The sequence below is a fragment of the Charadrius vociferus genome, unplaced genomic scaffold, assembly GCF_000708025.1.
Source record: "Charadrius vociferus isolate BGI_N301 unplaced genomic scaffold, ASM70802v2 scaffold324, whole genome shotgun sequence".
Taxonomy (NCBI): Eukaryota; Metazoa; Chordata; class Aves; order Charadriiformes; family Charadriidae; genus Charadrius; species Charadrius vociferus.
This window is the reverse complement of record NW_009648041.1, coordinates 1,222,214-1,235,621: the sequence shown is the minus strand read 5'-3', so window position 1 is coordinate 1,235,621 and position 13,408 is coordinate 1,222,214. Positions and strand designations below refer to the sequence as shown.

At 47.8% G+C, this 13,408-nt stretch overlaps 1 protein-coding gene across 1 annotated transcript in view; it reads left to right on the top strand.

The window, feature by feature from the left end:
- The first annotated feature begins 506 nt into the window (after positions 1-506).
- The window catches only part of GPR27 (G protein-coupled receptor 27), a 15,133-nt gene continuing 2,231 nt past the window's right edge, over positions 507-13,408 (top strand). The window contains exon 1 of the mRNA XM_009883613.1: positions 507-517. Within this exon, the coding sequence (XP_009881915.1) occupies positions 507-517 (11 nt within the window). The remainder of the gene's footprint in view (positions 518-13,408) is intronic.

Genomic DNA, 13,408 nt, shown 5'->3' with positions numbered 1-13,408 from the left:
ATTTCTTGTTTACATCAGTAAATACCAGGTTTCACGGTGGCACAAGGTACGTTGCGGGAATCTCAACTAACAGTAAATTAATCTGGTTGTGGAGGAAGGGCAATCACAGGATACATTGAATTAGCACATCCTTTGCCTACAGAGATTTCTAAGAAGTCGTGACACAGAAGCAAAAACAAGTCTCCTGAGATGGATCTCACAAGGAAAAACGATGGTAAGAACAGCATCCTGATTCTGCTTACCCACCTCCTGCTGCCGGCACACCCTGAATAAATTCAGTTCAGAGATTAAAAAATTCCAGGAAGTTATTAGCACTTTTAGAGAGATATTTGTAGGGCTTTAATTAAAAATGTATTTCATTGATATTTGTCATATATCCGGAAGATCTCTTTTTAAAGATTTCTTTTTCAAATAAACCCCAGTGATGTCTTCTCCTGTGCTTTTGTACTCTCTCAAGCAGATTTGCTATAAACAAACTGTGTTATGGTGCAGTCCCGTGCTACAAGATGGTGCGAAGGTGAGACGAGTCGCTTAAAGCTCACCACCATAGAAGGGGCTTCTGGCTCCAGTCCTTACACCTTCTCCCAGCCACATCCTCCTTTTGCTTGCAGAGTTCTTTGGGTAAGCACATAATCTTCTGCTAAGGCCTTATAAAGCAGGACTGTGTGGCCAAGGGCAGGAGTCAGCAGTAGATTGGCCCAGCTGATTTCAGGAGGGTAACAGCTGACATTTTCCCAGGTATCAACTGGGAGGGGAAAAAAAAAAACCAACACGTGGAGTGGGAAATACTGTTCTGCCCCATTCTGTGTGCTCCTCCCACTGCTTGCCTGCACCCAGTTTCAGGCACCTGAACCTCTTTGCCACAGCAAAGACCCAAGTCATTCGATGCTGGGGCTAATTAGAGCTGAAGAAGGCACGTTATAGCCAGAAGAAAGAATGAATACTTCATAACTCTGTCCATGGTTTTACTTGAGATTTAAATCCCTACTCCTATAATCCTTGCTGATCCCAAAATCTTGATAGCAATGGGTACGTTACATGTGCTTGAAACATTATTTGCCTGTACCAGGAGCTTTTCCCATAGCCCCCACGGGGAATCCCCGTGATATAAAGCCACGGCGGTTCCAAGGGGCAAACTGCCTCTTAAAACCATCAGGACCATCCTTTCTCCCACTGGCAGTTGTGTACCATCACTGTGGCAACCGCAATGCCTGCGTACATGAGAAATATTAGGAAAGCATTAGGCTTATTTTAGCTATATTCTAATGCAATGTAGCACCTGGAAGGGAGGAAGGGAACAAGCACCACACAAGCAGGCATATTGCATTTCCACCCTGGAAGTGTTCCACAGCTATTTCCGAGGCGATAGGCACGACACTTTAGGAAACATCTAATAGATACCCGGGTTGTGTTCGTTCGGTGCTTCTGATAAGAAAATGAACTGCGTGAAATGTTGGGTTGGACCTCTCTCCAGCCAAAGCTCCTCTTCTTCGCTCCAAGGCAGAGCTAGTTGGAGCCTAAACCTTCACGGACCTGAGGGATGGCTCGAGCACAAGCCTTGGCTGCTGTGCCCAGCTGCTGCCCTGCTGCCTTGCAGGCTGAGCCAACAGCCATGAAATGTAATTTCTCTACCAAACGCTGGTGTCACGATCACTTGCTCTTGAAACACTGCCCGGGACTTCAGAAGCATATTAAGTAACACAAGAGCTGCTCCTGAGAGGTTCCCAGGAAGATAAACTGATCAAGTGAGAGCCGGAGCAGAGGTGAGGATGAAGGGATTTGATTTGATATTTGCTTCCAGAGGCTTAAATAAATGTTTTTTAAAACCTAAAATATGATATTGAAGGGTTGAATCCCAATGCTTTTGGCAAAAGCTCCCTCATCTAGGAATGATTTCATATCAGCCAAGCTGTTAAGCGGAGGTTGTCATGGAAACAAGTTATATTCAAATGATATGGCCAGAGATATACTGTATTTAGTGAGTTCTTCGTTTGCTGCATATTGGGAGGATGTCAGAACTAAATGATATTGCATAACTTTGTTTTGTTAAAAACAAACTGGCTCACTGCCCCTATTTTTCTCACAGGCTGGTGTCCAGTCCTCCCTGGGACGGGAAAGTTTCCTGCGCAGTGCTGAGCAGTGCCGCACGGGAGAGGCTCCTCGCACAGCTGGTTCCTGCAAGCTCCTGTTCATGGAAGTCTTCCTTCAAATGCATGAACCTACCGAAGTCAAACAAGGTATGCAAGGCCAGGGAGAGCCAGGAGGTATTACTGCAGCATGCTGTTTGAAGTTTACTCCAGTGGGACCCGCTTGGTTGGCTGGAATAGAGTGCTCCAGGAGTAGCCCCCGAGGTATCTGCTATTGATAAGCCATTTTTGAGTCAGTCTTTGGAGCATCTGAAAGCAGAGGAACCTTTCCTTAGCTTGTACAATTGACATAACCATTCATTGGTCCAACAAAGAAGTGCAGTTCAATTAGATCCTTTCCTTCCTTGCTAAAAAAGTTCCTACATATGCGTTGTGCAAGTCTAAAAAAAAAATCTATACAATTACTTAAAAGTAATGTTCATGTGTTCGTGGGCATCTCCTAAGTGTCCATGACCTCCTTGTAAACATAGGACTCCTATTAATTTACTGTCTCTAAGAGATGCTGGAACAAATCTCAGAGAGGATGATGTGCATACTGCACTTATACATCTGCTCTTTTAGCTGTGAAGCTGTTAAAAAGTGCCAGAATTTTGTTCCACATGCTAGGCGTAAATGCACGTTCTTTATATATAAAAAAAAAAAAATAAAAAAGGAATGGTTCTTGCTCAAGTTTTCAACCAAAATCAAATCACCTTTGGCCAGGACACTCTGTGGAAACTTCAGCCTGAAAAGCGCAAACACAAATGAAAGCCAAAATTGGCTCCAAAATCACTATCATGGGAACCGCTGTGCAGCTTTTACGGAGCAGCATCCAAAGGAAAGTGTTTTAAACAGTCTCCCAAGGGAGCAAGATTCCTGATTGCTCAATAGAAGCATCAAGTACAAGTCAAACAAAAGTAAAACCTTACCCTTAAAGTTGTTACAGAACAGAAGACACTGTAAAACGCGTCATGGGAAGGTGATGGCATCTCACAGCCTCTGTCCAGAGGCCTGTGAAAACGGAACGGGAGCTTGCTCGCTTCTGGGGCAGGTAATCCTAAATTTCTCCAAGCCTTCTCTCTGTTACAGTTTACAAAGGAAAAAACAGGGCCAAATAGCGCCTCTGGTACATGAAAAAGCAAATCACAGGACGGTCTTCTGCCAGATGTGAACATGAAGAAGGCAGTACCAGTCCTCTACCTACCTCAGACTGGTGTGCTAGCTGGAAAGACCTCAGTGTTTCCAGGCTCCTTGGTGCATTGCAGAATCACAGCTCCCTTTGGTTACCATCGCTGGGAAGGAAGGCTGAGCCTCATCCGAAGCCCTTTACAGTTAGGTAAAGGCAGGTATTGACTTCAATATGCTTTGGATTAGACCTTTATTCTTTACCTAGCCATCTTCGGAGAGCTGAACTGGCTAGACTCAGCATCCAATCCATCCATCGGGTATTAGGAGACTTGAATTTTTTCCTTGGGTTTGGGTACTAGGCTTCTGCTTTCATCCCTCCCCCTTCCCACTCCCCCGACACCAGTAAGGCACTGGAGCTATCTTAGGTGCTAGAGATGCCCAGCAAAGGTGAGGTCAGCAGCATAAATGCAAGAAACCTGACAGACCTCAAATCTAAGTTATATGTTGCAAACAAACTCCAAACAGCTTTCTTTTCCTTATTTCTTAGTAAAATATCTGCAGGGTGTTTCATCCCAAAATAGCATCAACCACAATGCTATTCGGTGTTACATTAAATGAAAAAGAATGTTGTTGGCACCACATCTGGCATTGGCTTTGATGTGAAACAGGAGATTAATACTGATCTTTTTTTTTTTTTTTACAGGCATCCCAGTATACAGCTGAAGGAAACAATGTGCAAGAGCCACATCCTACACACTGAGCAAACCACGTTAGCCTGTACTGCAGAGTAAGCCTGGGATGCAAAGCCTCATCTACTGCTGATATTGTAAAAAATATATAAATTCTAAAATATAAAAAACACAGAAAATAATATTTTCATGGGTTTTATGCTCATCTCTTAAAAATTATAAGCTCAATGCTGCTCTACAGTTCAGCTCATTGTAGTAATTCAACGTTCTGCATCACACTCTCAACAAATTTGGTACCCATCCAAGCCAGTAAAGCCAAGGGCCCCTCTGGAAATAAACCACTAGAGGGAGACTGACTTCAGCAATGCAACACCCACAGGGAGAAAATCCTGTGCATCATTTAATAAAACCAAGATGCAGATAAAAGGTGATCCCTATAGCTCAGGCCAAAATTACTCTTTGTGTTTCTTCTTCACAAGCAAAAGTGACTGAAACTAACGGGTCAAGTTTGGCTTTGTTACTGTAAATTGAGGGAGCATCGTGTAAATGGGATCAGGCAGTCACGTATTCTTCCGCTGTTTCTAAGAGAGGTTAGGCTGACTCTATTCAAAAAAAAAAAAAAACCACACTAAAAAAATACCCCAGCCACTGAAAATACTAATAGCTGTATCCTAGCAACATCACGGATTCCATGTGGACTTTGTTCTGGAGCCTATAGTCTTATTTCATCAAAATTATTGACTTTCTCAAAGTCTCTAAACGACCATCAAAACCCAGTTAGTGCTTAAAAAATACAAACATTTAATTAGTCACATTAATAAGAAAAAAAGAAAAGCAGCATTGCATGCTAGCGCTCCCTTTTCACGGAGCTCAGTTTAGCTCCCTTTGAAATCAATGTCAAAAAATTCCCCCTTGGTTTATTGGTAGCAGAGCTGGGTCCCTCCTTCGAGAAGAAAAGCTGGAAATGGCCCTACGGAACGTGGCAGGTGAGGTTTGCTTCCCAGGCTGGGCTCACACCTTGCCTGGATGAAATTCATACAGCTCTCCACGATCCTCCCAGTCATCATGTCCTTATTGTAAAGGTAATTTAATTGGCATTCAAACGATATACAGAGGCTTCCTACAAGGCTTTTGTACTATGCACATAAACAATGTCTTTTTTTTTCCCCCCTAAGCTTTGTTTTTATTTAGCCACAACAATTCCCTTCAACACCACAAAGAATGTGAAATCCTGTTGGATCTTCCCAAAAGCACCACACCCTCCTCCTCTCAGGTATGAAGACTTCAGGTTTAACACAGCTCTGGGAGGTTTTCCCTCATCCGCCCTCCATCACCGAGGTGAACTTTATTAGATAAAATACAAGAGCAAAGGCCAAATAAATAAAAAATGAAACCACCCAATCCTCCCAAAGAAAAACCCTTCGCACAAAAAGAACAACCAAGAAAAAAACCAAACCAACCCCAAACAAACAGGCTGTTTGTTATCCTTAGCAGCTTGCGTGATGATCAGAGCAATCCTGGGGCATTTTGGCATCTAACTGGGGGTTTGGGTACGCTCAGATTTTGGTCAAAATTTTCACTCAGCTCCAAACTACATCACAGGTTTTCTCACAGTTTTTATCTGTTATTTCAAGCTCTGCTTCAGTAAGCTAGCAAGACCTTTTACCAGAGAGAAAGTGCTATTAAAATAATAGATTCCTTTTCATCAGCCTGCCTTAAAAGCTCAGTTGATAGGACGGTATGGTAAAAAATGCTTCTCACGCTTTACTTAGCCTACAAAGTTGGTTGAGACCCACGAACACTTCTAAACTGCAAAACCTTTTTACATGCTATTTCTATAGTTCAAAATCAAATGATGAGAGAACGCCTTTGTTGAAAAAGTAATTTAAATACAAGAGGGTTAGTTAGTGACTTTCAGCCCTTGAACATGAATCCGGCAACGGCTTGATTTGAATTCCAGATATGGCGCTGAACTGTCTGTACTGCTCCAGCAGCGGTGGCGGAGAGCTTTGGGCTGACCTCCGAACCTTGAGCTGCTCTCGGTCACGGGAATACGCTGCCGGGTTATCACCTGGCTCCAACAGCCCGGCGAGGGCTTTATCTAAACAAACAACACCCATTTAACTAAGAATTTAGCATTTGACTAGTGTTCATGGACTCTCTGATGGTGCTAAATCCCACAATTTTAGTCACATTGAATGTTTTTGCATTGTTCATCCTTTCATTTCCACCAGCGGCGGAGGGGAAAGGGGCCGGAGCAAGGAGGGGGTATCCTTTTGCAGAGTGACAAAATAAGTTCTGGCTTCAGTCTAAGCTGTGCACAGGTGTAAACCAACAGGAAAGGTAATATGTAAGGACAACGGAGCAGCAAAGAAACCAGCTGTTGTGGTTTAGGCCAAACTGGCCATCGAGTGAGCGACAGATGCTCCCCCCCATCCCTCTTCAAAGAGAGAGGCAGAGGAGGGAAAAAGAGACTTGTGAGTTTAGCAGGAACTAAACTACTCTTATGAAATATTAATAATAAAATACAAGGAAATCATTAAATCTATACAAAACCGTATCAAACAGGATGACAATCTCGTCACTGGTGGCACCGGGACAGTCCCAGACTGGACTCAGTGATGGACGGGAACTGGATTCCGGGTCCGGATTCAGGATGGGGATCAAAGGCAGACGAACAGACAGAGTCCTCCTCGGACGCGGCCACTGAAGACAGAGGGCTGACCCTTTGATCCCTCAGCTCTTACACTGAGCGTGAGGCAGATGGGACGGAATACGCCGTCGGTCAGTTTGGGGTCACCCGTCCTGTCCGCTCCTCCCCGCAGGTGGGACCCCTCTACGCTTCTCCGCTGCCGACCCTCCGACGGGGCACGTCCCAAAGTGAGCTGCCCCTGGGGGTTAGAGCGATAAGGAGAAGCCGGAGCCTCTCCGCATCCCACGCCTGGGCAGCAGCTGTACACAGCGCTCTGATCACCCTGAGGGCGGACAGTGTCTGCACAATGTGCTGCGAATTTCAGCAGTTAGAAGAGGCCCAGCTAAAAAGTTACTGAACAAAATTGGTCCTGTTTTACCTCAAATCAGGCCACCAGCTCTCAGATTTTATTTACACAAGTTAAAAGATGGCATCATAAGGTATTTCCTCAAATAACTCTCCCTGATGATTAGATTAATTCCAAAACTGCTCCAAGGAGACCAACTAAACAAAAATCTGAGAGTTGCATAACAAATTACGTTCCTACTCATACCTTGAAAGAGTGCCATTGGGCTAATTTATACCTGGGTAAATGTGAAAGGGGGGAAAAAAGTAAAATACACCATAAAGATGAAGATGCTTTGACTAGCCAAGCAGATTTTATTTGGGGGCTCTCTTTAGCATTTAGTGAGAGTAGCAACTGCAGCCTGTTGATCGGTTGCAGCAGGATTGCTTCTGATGGCAGACGAGTGGAGAACAGCAAGGGCTGAATTCTACTAAGTCACAGTTTTCACGGTGACTTTGAAAATGAACTTTCAGCTGTGCATTACCTCTTTTTCTTTTACCCAGTGAATTTTCTAGACAGGCGTTCATAGCAGGTCTACCTGAAAGACAGAATGGATAGCAACGGAAAGAAGTCTTTTCATAATCCAAACAGCCACCTTTTGTTCTGACACTGCCCGCGGTGAATTTGCTGTTGGGGGCCAAAGGCTGTTTCCCCACGATGGGGGTGGTGGATTCCTCCCGTAGGGACGAGATGGGGCATCCCCTGAGCAGGGAGGGCAGTTTGCGAGGGTTGCAGCCCATAGCGCAGGGAGACACGACAACACGCTGTGTAACGCCTCTTGTTGCCCATTTGTCCCACTGCCGGGTTCTACCTCTGCCCATGGAGGCGGCTGCGGCACGCGTGTGTATGCGTGTAGTTGGGAATACACTTATTTACTGCAAGCTGTTATCACCCTTCCTGCTAACGAAGAACTTTGGGCCTGAGAAGCACCGCAGCAGCAGAGCCAAGGGCTGGCAGGGCTCTGAAAGGCAATAAGCCGCTTATCTCTGGCCTAAGGAGTTTACAGCACCCATGTATCTCCAAAAGCTCATTAGCTCCTCGGTAAGCAGCTGAGACATGAGATGCACAAGTAGAACAGCAGTGGCTTGAGGTCGCTACGGTACAGATAAAACGTGTGGGGCTGGCTAGCCTGCGGCACGCTGGTTTAATACCCCGAAGCAATCCCACTTATGTATAAACTGGAGAACACCTGATCTTGTGGAATGCTCCTTAATATCCAGCTTTGCCAGCAGGAGAACACCTAGCTAAAACTCAGACCCGAGGAGGGAGTGCACCCTCCTCCCTGGTACCCACCGAGAACCGGGACCGGCAGGACGTGGCGTCTGGCAGCATCACCACCGCGGCAGCGGAGGATGCCACATGCCCTGACATGGCCTCACCTTCCATCTGCTTCTCCTTTGCCCTGCGCTGCTCCGGTCCCGCACTGCCTGCAGGGCAGAGGGGTGGGAATGCAGCCCCAGCAGCCGCCCTGTATCCCGTGGGCGAGAACTACGGTGAGAAGGAGGGAAGAAACAGGAATATCTGTGCCTGGGGAGGTTCCCCTGGAGATTTGAGAGGAATGGCTTTTCCTAACTTTCTCAGCATGTCCGTAGGACTGGAATCGCTGTAGCTCCCACAGAAAGCCATCATGTCAGGGATATTCCCTGTCTCATGGCGGCTATTCCCCATGTCACAGGGGAGCTCTTCCACAAAAGAGCTGCTTCTGAAGAACAGCGTGTCACCAACAATTCAGCGGGTTAAGTTTAGCAGAGCTGGTGACAGAAGTGAGCAGGAAGGAGCTATTCTTCCCCTCTGCTTTTCTTCCCTCTCCATTGAGCAAAGCCTTTAAAGACCAGCTCCCTTTGCAGAAGGCTACAGAACTTTTAGCAAGTGGCACACACGGAGGCATTCACAGCCATGATACCTGTGTCTGGTTATTTCCAGTCAAAATAATCTCCTACTCAATTATGGAGAAGAATAGAGAAGCTCAGCCTGACTCACAATCACATGGGGGGAAAAAAATGAGAGGAGTTGTTCAAGTTCAAAACGTTCAGCTCGCTGTGGAGGAGGATTAGTACCGCTGTGGAAGGAGGCTTTCTCTCCCTCTGCAACAGCACAGCACTAAGGGATGGAAAAGACCCGAGTCCACTTCCCTGCTGTGCCAAATATACTCCTCCGTTCTTCTCTCCTCCCTCCCCAAGAGAGCACATGAAGTATTAAACAGCTAGGAACAAGCCCTTGAAAAATGTGATAGCTGGCTGTCAGATACCTCTCTGCCAGAGAGACACAGCTATGCGACTGTTCGCCTGCGGATCCTCTGCTGCCACCCGGGAAATGGGGATTCAGCAGTGACATTAACGCTCTCATCCACTCCGGTGTCATCCGCACGTTTTGCACGACTGCGCTAATACTTCTGTGAACACAACCACATCCAAAATGCTTCGTTAGCGTTTTGCTCGCCACAGATCCAGCCTCCGCTTGCCCGTGCTCTTCCCAGCCCGATGGCAGTCCCCAGTGCCCCATCCCCGACCTGACACCTGGACCCTCTGCCCGTGAGAGGTGGGGTGGTCGGTAGGTTTCCAGCGTTGGTTTAAATCTGTCTTCATTTCACTGGCACGTACCGTGGCTGCACCCCGGTTACAGAGGGTAATCCTGACTCCTGTGCAAAGCAGTTATTTTGGGTAGTACTGTAAATTTTGCAGACTTGAAACTTCTCACACTGTCTTCATGTTAGCCGGTGCCCAAACATTACCTTAATGTGTCATCTTCTCTTCTGCCGTCGTCACAATTATTATGATCCTTGTAAACACCCACAAACCTACCTCATTATCTCCTTGCACTCTCTCCTCCCTTTGCAGGGATGAGTGATGGCCGCGGTTACGCTTGATGCCATTCCCTAAGCTGCAGCCTCGCTGGTCGCTCGTCCTCTCCCTTCTCCAGGCTTCATACCAGCGCTCTTTCCCATCTCACTCTTGGATTTTAAGTTCCCTTGGCAAAGGGACAGCTTTTTGTTTTGCTTATGTAGCACCCTGGTCCCTGACTCACTCCGTTAGGTGCAAAGATAACACAAATAATGACTGTCATCTGGAGAGCTGTCTGGGAATTGCAGGAAGCTGGGAAGGAGGATCCAAATCTTCCTTGTGCCAGCATCCGACTCAAGCCTCCGTTATCCCTTTCTGCTCCAGACTGACCTTTCCATCTCCTATATTACTAAGCCCGAAAACTTTTCCTTGCCTGAATCTTCTGTGGCGGCAAAATTGTTTTGGCTGACTGCTCTCACCTGTCCTTCCCAGTGGCACCTCGGCCATGGAGGGGCTCTGGGTTTGTCCTTCAGGCACATCCAGACATTTCCTACTTCTTCCCTTGTGTCACACCAGAGAGAACACTGATTTCTACTAGAGTAGCACCAAGGATACAGGATGCTTCTCTTTCCAGAAACGATATGCAGAGCTCCCAGACCCGAGAAAATAACACCACTGATAATAAATAGCTAAGGCTTTGGGTAGAATACCAGTGACTGGTGGAAAGAAGGCAACATGCCACAGTATTTTCTGTAAGAGTCGGTATTTCAGCTGTCTTTCCCATTCGAGGCAGCGAGCGGAGAACATGAAGAGGCAGCCAATTCAAGTAAAGCACATTGAAAGGTCAGAGGAATCCATCTAGCCTGTGCAGCACCATTTCGTAAGCACAGAATAGCTCTTCATTAAACTCATTTTGCGAAAGCGATTGAAGTGAGAAAGCGAAATAGCTTAACACGCTCATTACAATCTCTGGAACTTACCTGTTCCCCACGACTGCTGTGATGGATCTGGCTATGCCCAAATTGACATGCACCCAGTGTTTTCAGCCTGGGCTCTGGAGGTAGGAGCCCGGTGTTTCTATGCCAAGTCCAGGGTACACCCGTGCACAGAGGTGCTCCCGCTCGGCCGGGGCTGGATGCCCGGCAGCACAAAAGGCAAAGGATTCGCTGTTGGGATGTTGGAGCAGTCCGAGCTGCTCCTTTTGACCCTTAATGGTGGACACCTCCCCAGGCATCACAGTCCCCGTGGGCTGGAAGACCTCCTCGAGCAGCTCTGCAGCAGCAGAATGGTTACAAAATACCCTATTTCTCATTTTTTAGTCAAATACTGTAAATGTAGCGTTGTCCTAATGTCCAAACTGAGACTGAGAATGGGTGAGGAACTTGGTTGAACCTGATGGGGCTGATGAAAAGAGGAGGTGAAGCACCCCGAGGTGAAGGCAGGCACTTTCCCTGGTGGGGAACAGGTTTGGGGTGTAACTCTCAGGCGGAGTTATCCTGGCGGGTCCAACCCCATGTCAATCCCTTCGGGAGACGAGGAGCCTGCTCCTGCTCGTATTGCAGACTGTTAACCCCCTGCCTGCCCCTTATTTTGCCCTTATTTCGGCTGGTCCTTTAGCCCCGCATCTCTCAGCCAGCCCAGCAAGGAAGCCGGCCCCGAATTCCCGGCTCACACCGCCTATAGCGCTACAGAGCAGCCCCATCAGGGGAGCAGAGCTGGGAAGATGGATGAAACACCATTCCCTGCCGGCTCTCCCCTCGCTACAGGTGGGAGAAAGATGAGCTAGCAATTTGCTGCTGGCCTGGCAAGATAGGAGTGAATTACGGCAGCTCCTGAGCCAGCTCAGCTGCGCTGGCGAGCGTTCAGGGAGAGGAGAAACCCTACCCGCAGGCGCGGAGGAGGGAAGCAGGTGTGTTGTTCCCTTTTGCTCATTTGATGGCAGAGATCGCAGAGCTAACACGGGCCATAAGGTCTCCTCCGCTCCTCCGAAAAGCCACGCGCCCCGAAGGACAACCGATCCTTGTACTTGTGCTTGGCAAAGCGCTTCGGCTGCTGGCACCCCACCTGGGAGAGTCTGTTAACGCCGTGCCGTGTTGCACCGGGGGCAAGTGAGGTACACGGTGTCCCCGGCTCCTCCAGAAAGACACCGCTCCTGACGTCGCTGCTGGGGCTGCCGAGGGGGCACGGCGCACCCGGCGCTCAAGTCACTGCGCAAATGTGAGAAACGCCTTGAAAACTGCACAAAGCACTGAACAACCCGTGGGCAATTCTCTGTCACAGTAGAACTTCGGTGCAAATGAGAAACCTAACAACTGAAAACAGCTCAGATGTACTGGTAGGAAGCAAAAAGCAGCCTCAATTATCTACCACCTCTGTTTTTTCCCCCCTCTCAGGATTCCTTTGCTCTCCTAACACTAACAAATAATAAATAATACAATCCAGATCCATAGGCAAATGAGGTCCTGCGTGTGATACCGATTGCCTTCAACACATCTTGGGGCCATAGCCTGGCTTTGGTTCCACCACCGGTTAAATGCCAGGAGTTCAGCAGAGCTGCTCTGGATGTCCGGTGGCATGATCGAGGTCGGTGCCCGGCCCCCACCACAGGAAGTGAGACTTTCTGAAACCAGCCAGAAAGATCCACCCAAAAGCTGCTCCACCAACATCTGCTTTTGGGCCTGATGCAGACAATTTAATTGCTATCGTTTCTGGAATAACGCTGAATTTACTGATGGCTTTTAATAGAATGCTCAAAAAGGATTTCAGACGTGTCCTTCACAAGAGGCCATGAAGGAAACCCAGTAATAGTACAATAATTGCATTAGCATCTCCAGCGAGCCCAGGGCCGCGCAGTGGTGCGTGCCTTACAAGGCACACAGCGAGGCCTTGCCCTACATATACAAGGATGGCAAAGTGGGAGAGAGAGGACAAGGATCTGCATCTCACTGGCCTATATTAATTAAACTGCTCGTTACCAACCTGTACCAACAGTATGGGTGCAGCAGAAGCTCCGTCAGGCCAAAGGTGTTTTACCTGCCCAGTCCTCCACGAGCCCCGTAACTGACCCTGGGAACTGGTAAGCCCCTGCACAACGCAGAAATACTGGAAGTACCCATGTGGGTTAGGGACATTTTGCCATCTCCCCTCCCATTCTGCCTTCTTAGGAACTCCAGTCAGACCTCAAATGTCAGGCTCCCCACCGGCAGAGGCAACTTTTGCTTGATGTTCACACTGAAACATTTTGCTGCAAACCACCTTCCCCTGCAAACCTCCCTGCCCAGCAAGGGACCGCGTGCCCGGACGCTCTGCTGCAACAGGCGCTACTGCACGTGCCTCCCCTGTGCGCAAGAGTTAAATGGGTATTTAGTAATGCTAAGTCTAGTAAAAGCACACTGGTGAATCTGACACAGGTATACCACCAATGTGTGGATATATTGGATCAATACGTATACGTGGTAGGTATCAATACGTGTGTGTATATGGGCATATACACATCTGTGTCATGCACACACATACAGCAGCTCCATAAGCTACAAACGGCTTCACCCCTCCACCTTCAGAAGGGGACACGGGGGCCACATCGCAGTGGGATGGCAGCAGTGGCCGGACACTGCACCCCATCCCATCCCATCCCATCCCATCCCATC